The 19,304-nt window shown below is 55.0% G+C and overlaps 1 protein-coding gene across 2 annotated transcripts in view; it reads left to right on the top strand.

Moving 5' to 3' along the window:
• GAK (cyclin G associated kinase) overlaps nt 1-19,304 on the top strand; it is an 82,502-nt gene that overhangs the window by 10,748 nt on the left and 52,450 nt on the right. Inside the window, exons 2-5 of one of the 2 annotated variants that reach the window (XM_025386778.1) lie at nt 6,973-7,034; nt 7,840-7,899; nt 8,629-8,743; nt 16,141-16,283. In XM_025386778.1, coding sequence (XP_025242563.1) covers nt 6,973-7,034; nt 7,840-7,899; nt 8,629-8,743; nt 16,141-16,283 — 380 coding nt within the window. The remainder of the gene's footprint in view (nt 1-6,972; nt 7,035-7,839; nt 7,900-8,628; nt 8,744-16,140; nt 16,284-19,304) is intronic. The other variant, XM_025386779.1, reaches the window with a different exon arrangement.

Raw genomic sequence — 19,304 nt, 5'->3', positions numbered from 1 at the left:
GGCTCGAAGGCCAAGAGCAAGATGCTGTCAGTGCTGATTCCTGGAGAGGCCTCTCTTGCTGGTTTGCAGATGCCGCAAATTTTTTTTTGTTGTTGTTCTTTGAGATGGAGTCTCGCCCTGTCACCCAGGCTGGAGTGCAGTGGCGCGATCTCGGCTCACCGCAACCTCCGCCTCCCGGGTTCAAGCAGTTCTCTGCCTCAGCCTCCCGAGCAGCTGGGATTGCAGGCGCCCGCCACCATGCTCTGCTGATTTTTGTGTTTTTAGTAGAGACAGGGTTTCACCATATTGCCCAGGTTGGTCTCAAACTCCTGACCTCAAGTGATCCGCCCGCCTCGGCCTCCGAAAGTGCTGGGATTACAGGCCTGAGCCACCGCGCACGGCCGGTGCTGCCTTTTTGCTGAGGGGATGCTGACATCGCTGGTGTGTCTTCATCTTACAAGGACAGCAGTCCTATTGGATTAGGGCCCCACTCATAGGACCTTATTTATCCTTAATGACTTCAGGCCCGTCTCCACATGGGGTCATCTGGGGCTTCCGCAGACGCACTTTGGGGGCACACAGTTCAGTCCGTAACAGTGAGTTTCTCTTTATACTCCCCAGCATTTGGCGTCGTCATTTTTATTGTGATCCTCGTGATACATGTGTAGTGATACCTCCTTGTGGCTTTGATTTGCATTTTCCCAATAGCTTGGGAGTGCTTCTTTGCCATCTGCATATCTTCAGTGGTGAAATGTTGGTTCACGTCTTTTGCACACTTCCTAATTATGTTTTTTTGACCAGATTTTGAGTGTTCTTTATTGTAGATGCAAGTCCTTCGTAGGCACAGTGTTTTCAAGTATCTTTTCCTAGTCTGCAGCTTGTCTCTTCATCCCCTAAACAGGGTCTTTTTGGACGCAAACTCAGACCAGTTAATTAAAAACCAAAACTGGGTCTTTTGCACATCCAAAGTTTTTCATTGTGAAGTCTGATTTATTGTTTTTTCCTTTTATGAATCACGCCTTGTCACAGCTAAGGATTCTTAGCACATTATCTTAAAGATTTGTCTCCTTTGTTTTTCTGAAAGTTTTAAACCTTCACAGTTGTGCATTTATGTCTGTGTTTATTTTGATGAATTACTGTATGTGGCTGACATTTACATGAAGCTCATTGTCCGGCACCATTTGTGGATCTTCCATGGGGTTGCTTCTGTGCCTCTGTCAGAAATCATCTGGATGGGCCGGGCGCGGTGGCTCAGGCCTGTAATCCCAGCACTTCGGGAGGCCAAGGCACCTGAAGCCAGGAGTTCGAGACCAACCTGGGCAACATGGTGAAACCCCATCTCTACTAAAAATACAAAAATTAGCTGGGTGTAATGACGCATGTCTGCAGTCCCAGCTACTGGAGAGGCTGAGGCAAGAGGATCGCTTGAGCCTGGGAGGCGGAGACTACAGTCAACTGAGATTGTGCCACTGCACTCCAGCCTGGGTGACAGGGCGAGACTCCGTCTCAAAAAACAAAAAACAAAAACAACAGGCCGGGCGTGGTGGCTCACACCTGTAATCCCAGTACTTTGGGCGGCCGAGGCAGGTGGGTCATTTGAGGTCAGGAGATCAAGACCAGCCAGACCAACATGGAGAAACCCCATCTCTACTAAAAATACAAAAAATTAGCCAGGTGTGCTGGTGGGCATCTGTAATCTCAGCTACTCAGGAGGCTGAGACAGGAAAATCGCTTGAACTTGGGAGGCAGAGGTTGCAGTGAGCTGAGATCACACCACTGCACTCCAGCATGGGTGGCAGAGCAAGACTCCATCTCAAAAAAAAAAAGACAAAAAACCAACAACAAAAAAGCACAGCACTGATGTTACATCACTGATGTTACTTTTAACATCTCTAACGCAGTATCACTCATAGTGCAGGGAAAGCGTAAGGAAGATGAGCAGGAAGGACATGCTTCATGTGGTGGATTGAAACTAAGCAGCGGGTGTGGCTGGAGAGGAGGAGGCTGGCGAGGCACCCAGAAGACCTGTGGCCCTGCTGAGGCCGTGCGGTGCTGAGGCCTCCTCCTGCCCTGCTAAGGTCATGTGGTGCTGAGGCCTTTCGAGCCTTCTGCCTTTCCAGTCATGGCATCTGAAAATGAGGGAAGTTTTAATTCCTCGTTTTTTTCATGTTTAATCTATTTTTTAATTGACAGATAAAATTGATGTCTTTGTCATGTACACGATGATGTTTTGAAGTATATCTGCGTCGTGGAATGACCACATCTAGCTAGTTAACACATGTACTGCGTCATAGTCATCAGTTTGGGGGCATTTTTCAAGAACGTAATCTCTCATTACTAACTGTATAGTCACCATGTCGTACAGTGGTCTCTTGAGCTTATTCTTCCCAGCTAACTGAAGTGTTGTGTCTTTTGTTAGTTTTTCCTTTTTGATCTTTATGCCTTTTATTAATTTTTCTAGCTTTCTTGCATTAACTAGGATTTCCAGTAAATTGTTGTCTACCAGTACTGAGAGCAGACATCTTGCCTTGTTCCTGGTCTTAGCTAGAAAGTGCGATTAAGTCTTATGTTAGATGTCAGTTTTTTGTAGTTGTCATTTCTAAATTTTGTTGGTGATCCAGTGTTCCCCATTCTGCTAATGTCGTTTACTACAGTGATTGATTTTTTTTTTTTTTTTTTTTTTTTTTGAGACGGAGTCTCGCTCTGTGTCACCCAGGCTGGAGTGCAGTGGCGCGATCTCCGCTCACTGCAAGCTCCGCCTCCCAGGTTGACGCCATTCTCCTGCCTCAGCCTCCGAGTAGCTGGGACTACAGGCGCCCGCCACCACGCCCGGCTAGTTTTTTGTATTTTTAGTAGAGACGGGGTTTCACCATGTTAGCCAGGATGGTCTCGATCTCCTGACCTCGTGATCTACCCGCCTCGGCCTCCCAAAGTGCTGAGATTACAGGCTTAAGCCACCGTGCCCGGCCCTAGTGATTGATTTTTTTAATGTTACACCAACCTTGCATTCCTGGGATGAATCCCACCTGGTCATGACGTATTATCCTTATTATGTTTTGCCGGAATCAACTTGCTAGTATTTTCTTGAGGATTTTTTGTGTCTGTGCTCATGAGTGATCTCTTTCCTTAATTTGGTCTTTATACCCTCTTTGGTTAGTGTTACGCCAACCTCAAGAAATGGGCTGGGAACTCTTCTCCTCTCTCTGATGAAAGACTGTTCATAAGCTTGTTGTGATTTCTTCCTTAAGTGTTTGGTGTAATTTAGCAGCGGAGCCATCTGTTTTCTATTTTCTATTTCATGGATTTCCGTTTACTTCCTTTCATCTGTGTTTTTCCTCACAGATTTATTTATTATTTAAATATTTTAACAGTTGTGTTGAGATAAAAATGAGATATACAGGCTGCATGTTTTGAATGTTTCGGCTTGTGTCATGCGTGTTTGTGTGTGTCACACACTGTGTCTGCCGCGCTAATCAAGGCAGCGGGCATGCACGTCGGCGCCACGTCTCCCTCCTCCCCGTGGTGACCCTTCGCCCTGCTTTCCTGTTTCCATCCCAGGAAACCGCTGATTGACTTTCTGTTACTATAGGTTTGTCTGCATTTTCTAGACTTTTCTTTTTTTTTTTTTTTTTTTGAGACGGAGTCTGGCTCTGTCGCCCAGGCTGGAGTGCAGTGGCCGGATCTCAGCTCACTGCAAGCTCCGCCTCCCGGGTTTACGCCATTCTCCTGCCTCAGCCTCCCGAGTAGCTGAGACTACAGGCGCCCGCCATCTCGCCCGGCTAGTTTTTTGTATTTTTTTTAGTAGAGATGGGGTTTCACCGTGTTAGCCAGGATGGTCTCGATCTCCTGACCTAGTGATCCGCCCGTCTCTGCCTCCCAAAGTGCTGGGATTACAGGCTTGAGCCACCGCGCCCGGCCATAGACTTTTCTGTACACAAAGCTGTAGGTATGTACTCTTTTTGGCCTGGCTTCTTTTACTTGGCATACTGCATTTTAGTGTGTCATTCACGTTGTTGCGTGTAACAGCAGTTTCATCCTTTTTATTGCCGGGTAGTGTTACAGCTGTGAATAATTTGTTCACTCACCTGTTGATGGACATTTGGGTTGTTTCCGTTTTTAGGCTGTTGTGCATGAAGCTGCTGGATACAAGTCTTTGTACACACGCGTGCCCTCATTTTTCTTGGGTAAATACACAGCAGCGTAATGTCAGGGCTGGATTGTTCGTTTATGTTAACCTTTTTAAGAAATCGCCAATGATCATGAGGACAGGAGATCGAGACCATCCTGGCTAACACAGTGAAACCCCGTCTCTACTAAAAAATATAAAACAAAATTAGCTGGACATGGTGGCCCGTGCCTCTAGTCCCAGCTACTTGGGAGGCAGAGGCAGGAGAATGGCGTGAACCCGGGAGGCAGAGCTTGCAGTGAGCCGAGATCGTGCCACTGCACTCCAGCCTGGGCGACAGTGAGACTCCGTCTCAAAAAAAAAAAAAAAAAAAATCGCCAAAATGTTTTCCAGAGTGATTGTACCATTTTCCATTTCCAAAAGCTGTGCGTAAGCATTCCAGTCGCTGCACATCCTCAGCAGCACTTGGTCTGGGCGGTTTTTAAATGTTAGATGTTCTGTTAGGTGTGGAGTCCTATCTTAGCGGCTTCAGTTTGCATGTCTCTCATGGGCAGTGGTGCGACACGTTGTGTGCTTGTCACAAGTATGTCTTTGGTGATGTGTCTATTCATATCTTTTGCACATTAAGAATTCTGTTGTTTTCTGGGCGTGGCGGCTCATACCTGTAGTCCCAGCACTTCGGGAGGCTTCAGCCCTGGAGTTTAAGACCCACCTGGGCAACTTGGCAAAACCTCGTCTCTACAAAAAATAAAGCAATTAGCCGGGTGTGGTGACACATGCCTGTAGCCCAGCTTCTTGGGAGGCTGAGGTGGGAGGATCACTTGAGCCCAGAGGTCGAGGCAGTGGGCTGTGAGAGTTCCTCTGCAGTCCATCCCGGTGACAGAGTAGGACCCGTCTCAGAAGAAAAAAAATTGTTGTTGTTACTTGGATTTTTAAAATATTTTCTCGATAGAAGTCCTTTATTAGGTATATGATTTGCAAAACCTAGTAGTGATTTATCTTTTCATTCTCTGACCAGTGTATTTCAGAAAGCAGAAATTCCTGAAGTCCATTTGTGATTATTTTTCTTTTATGGGTCATGCTTTTGTGCTCTATCTAAAAAAATCTCTGCCTAACCGCGGGCATGTGGAAGCGCAGGTGGTTTTTGTACGTTGCTCTTACATTCCACAACCCGACAACCTTCTGGAATGCGTTTATTAGTTACAGTAGCTTTTCTTTTGTAGATTTCACCAGATTTTCTACAGATAAAAATATTTTTACTTCTTTCTTTTTCTGGATGCCTTTTATTTCTTTTTCTTGACTGATGGTGCTGGCGAGAACTTCCTCACAGTGTCGACCCTCAGTGGTGAGAACGTGGATCCCTGCCTCCTTCCTGATTTTCGAGGGGAGGACCTGACTTTGCACCATCAAATGCAGCGTTCCTGTTGGTCTCTCACGATGCCGTCTATCAGGCCGTGGAGGTTTCTTTCTGTTCCTCGTTTGCTGAGAGTTTCAAATTGCATGATGTGGTTTTTCCACTGCGGAAAGCTAAAAGAAAGCTAAGCAAATTAGACCCCAAAACAATAGAATTAAATTGATTTTCAAGTGTTAAACCAAGTCTGCTCTTGATGTCTTGTTGGGCTTGGTTTGCTGTTTTATGAAGAATTCTTGGGTCCACGTTTGTGAATGATGTTGGTGCGTATTCTCTTTTATATCTTTTCCTCTTTTGGGCGTCGGAGAAGGAGGTCCCCTCTCTTGTTCTGGGTGTTGGTGATCTGTCCTCTTTCTCTCTCTCTCTCTCTGGATCAGTCTGTCTAGAATTTATCAGTTTCCTTTGTCTTTAGAGAACTGCTTGTGGTTTTGTTTTTTCCCTTCTGTTGACCTCCGTTCTTAGGTTACTCGTTTCTGTCTCTGGAGTAGAGCAAGTGAAAGGCAGTGGTGTATGCACTGGGGCCGTGCACGCTGGGGCCATGTACGCTGGAGTTGTGCGTGTGGGGCCATGCACGCTGGGGCTGTGCGTAGGGGGCCGTGCACGCTGGGGCCGTGTGTGGGGGACCGTGCACGCTGGGGCCATGCACGCTGGGGCTGTGCGTAGGGGGCCGTGCACGCTGGGGCCGTGTGTGGGGGACCGTGCACGCTGGGGCCGTGTACTCTGGGGTTGTGCGTGTGGGGCCGTGCACACTGGGGCCGTGCGTGTGGGGCTTTGCACGCTGGGGCCATGCGTAGGGGGGCCGTGCACGCTGGGGCCATGTACGCTGGGATTGTGTGTGTGGGGCCGTGCACGCTGGGGCCGTGCACGCTGGGGCCATGTACGCTGGGGTTGTGTGTGTGGGGCCGTGCACGCTGGGGCCGTGTATGTGGGGCCGTGCACGCTGGGGCTGTGTATGTGGGGCCGTGCACGCTGGGGCCGTGTTGGAGGGAGCTGTGCACGCTGGGGCTGTACGTGTGGAGCTGTGCACGCTGGGGCTGTGTGTGTGGGGCCATGTACGCTGGGGCCGTGTACGTTGGGGCTGTGGGGGTGGGGGCGTGTACACTGGGGCCATGTGTGGGGGGCCGTGTACGCTGGGGCTGTGGGGGGGGCGTGTACGCTGGGGCCATGTGTGGGGGGCTGTGTACGCTGGGCCTGTTGTGGGGGGGGCCGTGTACACTGGGGCTGTGTGTGGGGGGCTGTGCATGCTGGGGCCGTGCACACTGGGGCTGTGTGTGTGGGGCTGTGCACATTGGGGCCGTGTTGAGGGGAGGCGTGTACGCTGGGGCCGTTATGTTTTGTAGAAAACTGCTGGCCACAGCCACAAGTCAATTTGTATTTTACTTAGTGAAGGAATTTTTTAGCCTAGTATGTTAAATAAAATCATAGCGTTAAACTGACAAGTCTTTTTAATTTTCAGGAGGGTTTGCATTTGTGTATGAAGCTCAAGATGTGGGGAGTGGCAGAGAGTATGCATTAAAGGTAATGAACTATTTAACACCTTCTCTGGTTGTTTGACGGATGTAAGGGAACTCTCTGGTGACAGTGTTTTCAGGGATGCGTCCCTGTTACTTACTTTGTTTCCTTTTACAGCCCGGACATACTTGTCCCTTTTACTTCGGCTGAAGCTCAGCAGTCTTGGGTGCTGCAGGAGCCTTGGTCTCCGGCTTTGGGCTTCGCACTCCTGTGGGCCCTGCCTGCCGTGTGGACGGGGCTGTGCTGGGGATGACCTCACGGTGAGGTCTGGGCCTCCATGTGCCAAAATAAGGGCTCTATGAATACAGGGAGTTTAAAAGCTGCTTGTAAGAAATATGTGTTGACAGCATGTCTGTAAATAGGGGTCACTGTGGGAGGGTCTGTACCGTGTGGTTTTGGCCTGAGACGTAAGAAGGTCCCATGTGCTGTCACCATGCTGGGCACCAGGGTGGCCCCCCTTTGAGAGCGGGCACAAGTGGGCCTGTTCTGGCGGTGTGCACGCATGCCGCCCCCGTGTCTGCAGAGCGTCTCCGCTCTGCCTTCTTGTCTGTCTCATTTTACTCTGGCCTGTTTGGAGGAAAGGCTCCCGTTTTTGCCTTTTCTTGTGTCCTTGGATGACAAAGATCTTTCGAGGGTCTTGATCCCCTGTCATGTTTTTACTTGGGTCAAAGGTGGAAATGCATGAAACAGGGGGAGCTGTATTGGACGCATTGCATTGCTCTCTCGCCTGCTTATGTCTGAGATGACACATCGGGTGAAGTGGGAAGGTAAACTTTTTTTTATCTTTTGTGTGTGCTGTTTCCTGATACAGAGGCTATTATCCAATGAAGAGGAAAAGAACAGAGCCATCATTCAAGAAGTTTGCTTCATGGTATCCTTTTCCTGGAACCAGGAGCCAGCACAGTGGCTTTGGCAGGCATAGGCCTGTGTCAAGCCGTGGCCGCCAGTGACCAAGAGGCTACTCTGTGACATTGTCTTTCATGTGTTAAAATCGGCTTTTTGCTTTTACCGAACTTATCTGTAGGCGACTTCTAGTAAGAAGCAGTTTTTTTCTGTTTCTTACTGCCAGGGTAGTAGTCAAAAGTTTCAGAAGTGTTGGGAATGGAGTTGTTCCTATCCAAGAGGTCTCCCTGCCCAGTGATGGGCCGGTCACCGCAGGGGATGGGCCGGTGACTGCCCTCAGACTGCTTGTGTTTCCGCTCCTAGCTCTGTTCACTCAGAGAGCCTGCTGACTGCCTGAGTGCGGGTTCAGGTGGACACGGCCGCTCCACAGCCTCCCTGTGCACAGCCCCTGAAGGCCCTGCCTCCGCCTGCTGGGCGCGGGATGGGCTTTGGTGTCGCTGTGGTCAGGTGTGTGTGGCCGACGTGCCTGCCTTTGTCCCTGCCCTCTCCTGCGGCTTCTCCTGTCTCTGTCTGCCTTTCTTGTGCTCGTGGTCATCCACCACTCTCTTCCTCATCTTCCGCTCTGACATCTAAAATTGTAAGGGGGTTCGATTCAAGTATTCTGACTTCAGTGTCTTAATATTGTGTACATTTATTTTTAAGCACACGGAACTGTGTACATGGTTCTGCACATTCTCCTTTAACAAGACAACTGCAGAAAAAGCTTTCCGGCCACCCGAACATCGTACAGTTTTGTTCTGCAGCATCCATAGGAAAAGAGGAGTCGGACACGGGGCAGGCTGAGTTCCTCCTGCTCACAGAGCTCTGTAAAGGTAACGTCCTGTGAAGGCTGCCTTGGTGCTTCTAACCCAGTGGGGGCCGGCCTTGTGCCTCCTGACCCAGCGGAGGCCGGCCTTGTGCCTCCTGACCCAGCGGAGGCCGGCCTGGTGCCTCCTAACCCGGCCACACGGCTGTGAGACATGCCCAGCACCTTCTCTCAAGCTGTGTTGGTCTTAGCGGGAAGCGCGGGCAGCTGTCTGACAGGAGTTCTGTGAGAGACCCACGCGGATGCCCCGTGAGCTCCCACCATCTGGGTGGGCCCCCTGTGTCGTCTCCTCGCAGTGCTGCGGGCTGCCAGAGAGCCAGGCTCCCATCCTGCCCGTCTCCAGTGGCAGCACGGGGTGGAGCATGGTGGCCTTCCGTGAGCAGCGTTGAGCAGGGTGGAGGAGTGTCTGTCCTTCTCAGGGCTCTGGGTTCCCAGCGGGGTGGAGCGCAGTGGCCTTCCGTGAGTGGCGTTGAGCAGGGGTGGAGGAGTGCTGCTGTCTGTCCTCGTCAGGGGCTCTGGGGTCTTGGCGAGGAGAGGACAGGCTGCAGAGGTGGACAACTCCAGGTCCCTCTGTGGGTGCCCGACCTCATGAGGGTTGAGCCCAGGAAGATGGCAGAACGACTTCGTGGTCTGTTGGGCAGGACAGGAAGAGGGGCCAGCGAACTGGGGTGGTGCTTTCGGAGAGTCCTAGGGGCCGAGTGGGCTGTGTGAGTGACTGCGGGGGATGTTGTGTTGGTGTCACTGGAGCCCACGCTGACTGGCCTGAGACCCGGCCTAGCCTTGCTGAGCTTCAGGCTGTGTCTGCAAAGGGGAATCAAGACCTGTGCCTGGGAGTGCAGCTCCACCCCCAGCCCCTGCCTCGTGCCGGTGCCCTCCAGAGCTCCTGGGCCAGGTGGCGAGGGGAAGTTGGGCACTCGGGGAGGCCTGAGAGCTGCGGCCTGGCCACTGAGGGGTAGTGACACCGGTGGCTCCCCTGCGTCTGTCACCCAGGCAGGGAGAGTGGGGACAGGAGAGGCTGGGAGCAGCAGGAGAGAGAGGGGCAGGGAACCCCACAGAGGGAAGCCTGTGGAGAGGGCACCTGTAGTCGCGTGAGAGCTGTCGTCCAAAGCCAGCCCCTGCTCAGCCGCCAGGAGGAGCTGTTCCTGCATGCGGGCTGGCGCAGGCCTGAGGGGACAGGTAGGGATGAGGCAGCAGGTTAGCGGAGGGGGCGGCAGGAGGGGTGTGTGTCCAGAAATGGAGGGCGAGCAGGGGTTTCTGAGCTGAGGGGGAACCCCCGCACTGAGCAGGGCCCTGAGCTTCGTGGAAGGGCCCTGTGCTTAGTGGAGCGGGGACTGCACTTAGTGGGGTGGGGGGACCTTTTGTGGGGAGCTTGCATTTAGTCAGGGGGCCCTGAGCTTAATGGAGGGGGGACTGCGCTTAGCGGGGTGGGGGACCCTTGCTTTGTGGGGGGCCTGCATTTAGTTGGGGGGCCCTGAGCTTGAGGGAGGACTGCGCGTAGCCGGAGGGGCTCTGTACTGCCGAGGGAAGGTGTCCCTGTGCTATGCTGGGGTAGCCCTGCGCTGAGTGAGGGAGGGTGGACTGTGGGGTGTGAGCTGCTTGGACGTATCGACTGCACCTGTGAGTGCCCTGTCGGGCAGGGTCTCCTCTCTGCAGCTGTGCCTGGGCGGAGCTGGGTGAGACCTGACTGCCTGCGGGCCCCTGGCTCTGCCCATGCTCCTCTGCCTGGGGGCCCCACCTGGCCCTTCCTTGGTGCCACGCCTGCTAGCTGGCCCAGGCCCCTCTGCGGCCCTCCAGCGCCTGTTGCCAGGGTTGTCCTGATGTGGGTGGCGAATGGGTGCTTGTCGTGGCCGAGAAGTCTCGGGGGTGGGAGGCGGTCAGAGTCGCCTGAGGGCTAAGGAGATGCTGCCAGGTAGCCTCAGTTCCTCAGCTGACACTGTGGGGAGGTGCCGCGCATGTTTCTCCTCGGTTCCTCAGCTGACACTGTGGGGAGGTGCCGCGCATGTTTCTCCTCGGTCCCTCAGCTGACACTGTGGGGAGGTGCCGCGCATGTTACTCAACATTGTGTTCCTCAACGTCAAACCTGGGGAAAATTTGAAGGCAGCACAGGGGGCATCCACTGTCCACTTCCTGCTTGTGGGGTTCCCCAGACTTGAGCGTGTCCCACGGCGGCTTTCCCTCTCTCCTTTCTAACCATTTAAAAAAAAGTCCCAGACATCAAGACCAGAAAGTCTCATAACCTTATACGGACTGAGAGAAATTCCATGACGGCCACCGCTGTTTGTGCGCCTGAGAAGATCCTCGCGATTGGGTGACGCTGTGCTGTGTCATCTGTGCTGGGTCCTTCTTGTCCCTGTTTCCCCCATCCCTGTCTCCCTGGTCCCTGACACGTCACTCCCAGCCCCTCCCGTGCGTCCTTGCAGTCCATGCTGGGCTGTCTCCCCCGTCCCTGACACGTCGCTCCCAGCCCGTCCCGTGAGTCCATGCAGTCTGTGCTGGGCTGTGTCCCCCCGCCCCTGACACGTCACTCCCAGCCCCTCCCGTGCGTACATGCAGTCTGTGCTGGGCTGTCTCCCCCGTCCCTGACACGTCGCTCCCAGCCCCTCCCATGCGTACATGCAGTCTGTGCTGGGCTGTCTCCCCCGTCCCTGACACGTCGCTCCCAGCCCGTCCCGTGAGTCCATGCAGTCTGTGCTGGGCTGTCTCCCCCGTCCCTGACACGTCGCTCCCAGCCCCTCCCATGCGTACATGCAGTCTGTGCTGGGCTGTGTCCCCCGCCCCTGACACGTCGCTCCGAGCCCGTCCCGTGCGTCCATGCAGTCTGTGCTGGGCTGTCTCCCCCGTCCCTGACACATCGCTCCCAGCCCGTCCCATGTGTGCATGCAGTCCGTGCTGGGCTGTCTCCCCAGTCCCTGACACGCCACCCCCAGCCCTTCCTGCGCGTACACCAAGGCCTCGTCAAGGCTGCTTTGTGTGGTCGGTTGAGGTGTCTGTCTGTCAGTCTCTGTTGTCCATGGCACTTTTTTCTCTGGATGTCCCTGGGCTTGGACACCAGCTCCTGGGCTGTGCTTCCAGGGCCTCCCACAGAGCTGGGAGGTGCTGAAACCGACAGGATGCAGATTCCTCCAGCGCACGCGTCACACCATAGGGCCTCCCGCTCGTGGTGTTACTTGTTGTCATTATAAAAGAATACGTGCTCACTGACAAAATACAAATAACACAGAGTTAGGCCAGGCGTGGTGGCTCACGCCTGTAATCCCAGCACTTTGGGAGGCTGAGGTGGGTGGATCACTTGAGTCCAGGAGTTCGAGACCAGCCTGACCAGCATGGCGAAACCCTGTCTCTTTTGTATTGTAAAAATACAAAAATTAGCCAGGCATGGTAGCGGCTGCCTGTAATCCCAGCTACTCGGGAGGCTGAGGCAGGAGAGTCGCTTGAACCCGGGAGGCGGAGGTTGCAGTGAGCCAAGATCATGCCACTGCACTCCAGCCTGAGTGACAGAGCAAGACTTCATCTCAAAAAAAAGAAAAACCCAGCAACAACCCAGAGTTGTATGGGTGCTTATAAAACTGGGATTTTACTTTATATAATTTTCCTTTTTAAAAATTTACCATTATCAGGCATATTTTTTTTGGAGACAGGGTCTTGCTCTGTTGCCCAAGCTGGAGTGCAATGGTTCATAGCTCACTGTAGCTTCAAACTCCTGGGCTCAAGCGATCCTCCCGCCTTAGCCTCTGGAGTAGCTGGGACTATAGGCGTGCACCACCATGCCCAGCTAATTTTAAAGAGTAAATTTTTCTTAGAGACAGAGTCTCACCATGTTGCCAGGCTGGTCTTGAACGCGTGAGCTCAAGCAATCCGCCCGTCTTGACCTCCTGTAGCACTGGGATTACAGGTGTTGGCCACTGTGCCTGGCTAAGTTTTGTATTTTCGTAGAGATGGTGTCTCAGTGTGTTGCCCAGGCTGGTCTTGAACTCCCGGGCTCAAGTGATCCTCCCACTGAGGCCTCCTGAGGTGCTGAGATCGCTGGCGAGAGTGCCCTGCTCAGGTGTGTTTCCACACAGCGCGGTCGCTTCGTGCCATCCAGAAGGCTGCTCGGTTTTCCTGGTGTGGATGCATCGCTGCGTCTTCTGTTCGAGGCCCGTGGGCTTCTTCCTGCGGCTGCAGCCTGCCTGCTGTGTGAGCCTTGCCCCACCCTCTGCCCAGCACACTTGGGGCAACTTGAATAAAGGCCAGATGGGGCTTCCTGTTGGTCTAGTGATGGATGTTTTTCTGTGTATGTCCCTTGCTTGTCATTTGGGAGAGCAGAAAGCCTTTGCAAGGGGTAAATCTTGGCTCTAGACATCCCGGCTTTGGAAAGCTTGAGCAGGACATGTGTGAGAACTGAAGCTGCTTGGTATCCAGTGTGTTCCCAGGATAGTGTGCGTAAGGGAGTGGCGGGGGTGGGGCCGGAGCCAGCGGCTCAGCGCTGCTCCTGCATGGGGTAGTGTGGGAAGGAGAGGGGTCGGGCCCAGCCCCTCAAGTCATAAATACATGAGGCAAACTAACACCTGCGCACCCTGCCGGCACACTCCCAAGGACTCCCTGTCTGGAGCAGCGTGTGCGGCTGGAGAGCTGCAAGGCTCTGTGGATGGCACAGCTATGCCAGGGGAGAGCCGAGGCATCTCTGAGAAGCGGGAGGGACGTGGGCTCCCCGGTGCAGCTGCAGGTACAGGGCTTGCTAGAGGCCTGGAGGTCGGACTCCGGGGATGTGCCCAGCCCCTCACATGAGGCAGCCCCTCCAACGCACTCTCAAGGAAGAGCCACGTAGCCGTTCCCCACTTGGCCACATACAGAATTTTTTTTGAAAACCCCATTTATTCTCACTGAGAATGAGGCACTGAACAGGGAGGCCGGTTACCGCGGACACGGACTCGCCCATCCATGGTGTTGGAGCCAGCGTAGAGGGCAACCCACCCCGTTCTGACTCCCCGGCCTGGCCTCGCCTCTCCTGGGTCTGTTCCTCTCTTTCTAAGCAGCCTATTCCTCCCGTGAGTGCCCCTCATTTTTCCTGAGAGCCCCCCTTTTTCTCTGAGGGTCAGCACAAAGCTTTTGAGGGAGCTGTGGTGAGGGCTGGGAGGGCTTTCACCTGGGGTTGAGGGCCAGGGCTGGCAGAGCTGGGGGAGTGGGAGGGCCCCTCAGCTGGGTGCCTGGAGACTCCATGGCAGGCGGAGGCAGTGCTGGGCTCTGCTGGGGGCACGCAGGCGGGTCCGGTGTGTGAGTCGATTCCAGCGTCGCCCAGCCCGAGCTGTGGCGGGTCCCAACCTGCTCTCACGCCATGCCTTCGTTGTCAGTGGGATTGAGTCAGCTGCATGCTCTGCTGTGTGCAGGCACCAGGGGCTCAGTGACTCGCCAGACACAGCTGATCCATGCCTACGCCAGATCGCTGGGTGGCTCAAAGAGCCAGGGGGAGAATGAGTCCCAGGAGAAGGGTGCACGTTTCGGTGGTTTGGGCAGAGTTGGTTCCCTGGGAGGTGAGCAGAAGGGGCCGTCTGGGAGGCATCCTGGCCGCAGAAGCAGCGTGCGAGGGGTCCTGAGGCCGGGAGGAAGGGAGGCCGGTGTGGCTGGGGACACAAGCTCTGGCAGCGTGGGGGAGACCCTGGGTGCGGGTTCCGTGGGTGGTGGTGCTGGCCTTGGCTCTGGGGCTGCGTGGGTAGTGGCCTTTGGGGCGTGGAGTGGGATGAGCAGAGGGTAGAGAACAGAGGCAGGAGCTTGGGGCTGAAGAGATGGAGCACAGGATGCAGAGGCTCCAGGGTGATGCCACACGTGGGCTGTGGCCAACTGAGATGGGCAAGACCCAGGGTAAGATCAGGGTAGGCGCAGAATGGGTTGGGTCTGCGCATCTGTGGAGGCCACGTGGGGTGCTGGGGTGACTGGTAGTGTGAATGCTCTGGTCCCCAGCAGGTCCTCAGCCCTGCATGCGTCCCAGCTCCACACCCCTGGTTTCCTGGTTGGGCCAGGGCAGGGGTACCTGGAAGGTGCCAGCCACGGCAGGACAGGCTCCCTGGGGTGTGGGCCGCGTGCAGGCATTGAGACTGTGTGAATGTGAGAATGATCGTTTGTCGTCTAAGGACACGGAGTGTTCACTTAGAGGTTTGAGCACTTGTGTATTTGTACTCATCTCTCTCTGTGTCCATGTTAATGACACGCCTGGCTCGGTTGCCAGGACGCAGATGTAGTTCTCATGTTAACGACTCGCAGACTCGGCTGCCGGGACGCTGATGTGGTTCTCACGTTCACGGCTCGCAGACTCGGCTGCCGGGACACCCATGTGGTTCTCACGTTCACGGCTCGCAGGCTCAGCTGCTGGGACGCCGATGTGGTTGTTGCTTCGGTGGCGCTTGGGCGTCTTGCCCCCTGGCCTCTGCTCTGTGACTTGACTGTGGGGCTGTTCCAGGCCCACCCCTGCTGCTGGATGGTGGTCCCACACGGGGCTGTGGTGGGCATCCTCATACCCACAGCCCTTTCTGCAGCAGCTGAAGGAAAGGTGGGAGCGGCACTCAGGGTGAGCTCGACTGGGGCTGTGGCTGGAAAAGGCTATGTGGCCCAGCGTGGTGCAGTCTGTAACATGGCCCAGCGTGGCAGAGTGTCTAATGTGGCCTGGGGTGTGGCGGAGCCTGAAGTGTGGCCCGGCATGGCACAGTCCGCAACGTGGCCTGGGGGGTGGCAGAGTCTGTAACGTGACCTGGGGGTGGCAGAGTCCGTAGCATGGCCTGGCGTGGCGGAGTCCGTAGCGTGGCCTGGGGCCAGGGAGGGCAGAGCACTGATAGCTCCATGGTGATGTTAACAGGAGAGGGTGGTGACTGCAAATTGTCCAGGTTCTTGGCGTTTTGAACAAATTGGGCAAAACGTCCAGCCAAACAAAGAATGAAGCAACAAAAGAACGTTAGCAGGGATTTATTGAAAACGAAAGTACACCCAACAGCGTGGGGGTGGCCCGAGCAGCTGCTCAAGGACCTGGATGCAGAATTTTCTCGGGTCCAAATACCCCCAGAGGTTTCCCACTGGCCACTTCGTGCTCACCTCATGTAAACCAAGTGGTAACCTGCCATCAGCCTGATGGTTGCAGAAAGCAGCCAACCAGAAGGTCACACTCCTGTGCAAACATCTGATTGATTAGGAATCAGATTGGAGGCAAGGTTGAAGTTACAAAGTTGCAAACGAAGACGAGACCTGCAGTCAGGCAATTTCCCATCTGCCAGGCAGAAAAGGTCAAAGGGAGTCACTTCTGGTCCTTTTGTTACTCAGGTGTGAAAAGTTAGAGTTTTCCTTTCCATTTAGTTTTGGGAAGTCCAAGTGAAACAGCGTTAGGTTGCCTGCCTCCAGACCCTGTTCTCCTGCCTCCATGTGAGTTTCATTCTCTTTTAGGGCAGCTGGTGGAATTTTTGAAGAAAATGGAGTCTCGAGGTCCCCTGTCGTGCGACACGGTTCTGAAGATCTTCTACCAGACGTGCCGTGCCGTGCAGCACATGCACCGGCAGAAGCCGCCCATCATCCACAGGGACCTCAAGGTAGCGGCTCCCTCCACACGCGGCTCACAGCCTCTGGGGGGTCCCGCTTGGTTAGGATGCGGGGGTGAGAGCAGGTGAGGCTGCACCATCTCACCTAGAAGATGTGTGTGAGCCTCTCAACGGTGGAAGCGGATCTTCCAGAAACGTCGCCTTTCCAGCCCTGAAGAAAATTACCGTCTGTCTCACAGGCCTTTGCCAACAGAGGGGATGGCCCCACCTCTGTGCTGGGGGCCTTCACTCGCAGCTGGGGGTGCTCACAGCCTGGAGCTTCTGTCTGGAATTCCAGGTCCCCATGCTGGGCGCTTGCTCACTCCATTCTCCGTGGGGAGCTGCGGACAAGGGTGCTCGCCAGTGGTGTCACTTCAGGCCCCCCATTCCTGCTCACCCTACGCTCCTTCCTCAGTCCCCCAGTGGTGTCAGTTCAGGCCTCCCATTCCTGCTCAGCCCCTGCCCCTTCCTCAGCCCCCCAGAGGTGTTGGCCCAGGCCCCCAACTCCTGCTCACCCCGTGCGCCTTCCTTGGCCCCTGGGCAGTCCTGCACTCCGCAGGCCCTCCCTGGTTTGGCCTCTTGGAGCCAGGAGGAAGCCCAGCGCTCCTCTGTTTGGCCCTGTCACAGGCGCTGGGATGGGGGGTGGACCCCTTACCTGCTCAGCTTGAGGGGAGCTCTCTGCACTTCCTGACTGTCCCCCCACTGCACCTCCCATTCTGTTCATGGGCAGACTCCCCTGCCCATCTCTGCTATCATCACAGGTTTCTCTGAGGCGTGGCATCCGGGGGTTGCTGTGATGTGGGCATGAGCCACTGGCTACATGTAACGGCCGCCCTGCCTACCACACCACTACCACACCGGTGCTTCTGGGCCGGTGCTGGGCCTGCGCTGCCTCCGTGCTCACCACACCGCCACACAGGTGCTTCTGGGCCGGGGCCGGGCCTGCGCTCCATGCTGCCGCTGGCACTGTGTGGTGTCCGTGTAACGTGGCTGCTTCCCACAGCTCCACAGAGGACACTCCCACCCCGTGGGCCGTCCGTGCCCCGAGCTGCCTGTGTTGATTTTGGCTGGTCTGATGGGTTGTGATTTTGCCTTTTCCTGATATTAACGAAGTTGAATGTTTGTTAGTCATTCAGGTCTTGTTCTTCAGTAAACTTCGTTTTGTTTTTGCCTTTTTAGAATTTTTTCCACTGGCTTGTGTGTTTGGTTCATTGGAGCAGCTTGTGTGTTCTCATCATCTGCTAAATGTTGCCTGTGCTGCCGGTGTCTTGTTTGTGGCCCAGTTTTCACTCCCGCAGTGTTTTCTAAAAAACGCAGGACCTTGTGAGGCTTCTCCCGTATCCATGGAGCTTGTGCCCAGCCTGCCCGTGGTGGCTCCCGGCCTGCCCGTGGTGGCTCCGTCTTCCTTGCTGAAGCAGTTGCTTTTGCTGAAGAGGTCTTTTGGGGTTTTTTTTTTTTTTTTTTTTTTTTTTTTTTGAGTCAGAGTCTGGCTCTACAGCCTAGGCTGGAGTGCAGCGGCACTAACAGGGTTCACTGTTGCCTTGACCGGCTGGGCCCGGGTGATCTCCCACCTCAGCCTCCTGAGTAGCTGGGACCACAGGCGCACACCACGCCTGCCTAGTTTTTGTATTTTCAGTAGAGGTGGGGTTTCGCCATGTTGCCCAAGCTGGTCTGGAACTCCTGAGTTCAAGTGATCCACCTGCCTCAGCCTCTGAAAGTGCTGGGATTCCAGGCGTGAGCCACCGCGCCCAGCCTGCTGAACAGTTTTAAAGCCTCATCACTCCCAGATGCTTTTGTCCATGTCTCTGGGGACGTGAGGACATTTCTGTTTTGTTTTCTTAGGCGGAGTCTTGCTCTGTCGCCCAGGCCAGTGTGCAGTGGCGCGATCTCAGTTCACTGCAGCCTCTGCCTCCCGGGTTCCAGCGATTCTCCTGCCTCAGCCTCCTGGGTAGCTGGGATTACAGGCACCTGCCACCATGCCTGGCTAATTTTGTATTTTTAGTAAAGACAGGGTTTCACCGTGTTTCCCAGGCTGGTATTGAACTCCTGGCTTCAGATTATCCTCCTGTCTTGGCCTCCCGCAGTGCTGGGATTACAGGCATGAGCTACCACACCCGGCCAGGACATTTTCTATGTGGTTTCGACACCATTATCTGCAGTGAGGTGGGAGGAACCGAGCCTTGTTTCTTGCCCTCTTATTCTCAGCCCTGGTTTTCCCAAAGTGTGGCTTCTCTCAGACCTCCCTAATCTGGAGCGGCGCCTCTGGCCACGGCTTGTGGAGGACGCCCTGTGCTGACCTTGGCTCCCCACCGCTGCTCCGGCCGAGGGGATGAGACCAGTGAGGCCCCAGCCTCGTGGCGTCTCTTGTGGAGCACGGCGCTGTTTCAGGTCCTGCTCCCAGCACCCACCCCAGCTGCTCCTCCAGGGGTTAAAATCCAGCTGGCATGTGTCTGGAGGTTCGTCCACCTGGAATTGACCTTGTGTGACCTGAGGTGGGAGCTGTGTCCTTGTGTCTACCTGGCCCTGCACCCAGTGCATTGGCTTGTGTCTGCCCATGCGGCCACCTGGGCCCACCTCCTCTCCCAGCATCCGCTTGTGGGTACCTAGGAGGCCCTGGAGCCCCCCAGGTTTCCCCGTGTGCCCTGGCTGGGGGTGCCCAAGCCACAGCTCTCCGTGTGCCCTGGGTGGGGGTGCCCAAGCCGTGGGCACCCAGACTAAGCTGTTCTTCCTACACAGGCTCATTCTGCCTCAGCCCACCTGGGGCCAAGGCTGTGGCAGACAGCTTCCCTCTGCGTTTCTCTGGTTAGGGCCACCTTTTCTCTACTTGGCTGTACGCCCATACTTTGTAGCACAGCTGTCTTCACGTAGATTTTGAATATGGGTAAGGGTGGCCTTTGTCGTTTATCCCCTGAACTCAGAGGGCCTAGAATGCCAGGGTGTAAGGTGGCTGGCTGGGAGATGCCTGTGGGCGCTGCTGTGGAGCCTTCTCCTGAGCCCCAGGCCCTTTTGCTCCTGCTCCTTCCTTTCCTCCCT

This window comes from Theropithecus gelada, chromosome 5 (genome assembly GCF_003255815.1).
Source record: "Theropithecus gelada isolate Dixy chromosome 5, Tgel_1.0, whole genome shotgun sequence".
Lineage (NCBI taxonomy): Eukaryota > Metazoa > Chordata > Mammalia > Primates > Cercopithecidae > Theropithecus > Theropithecus gelada.
Note: the sequence above shows the minus strand (reverse complement) of the source record. Positions and strands in the feature narration are given on the sequence as shown.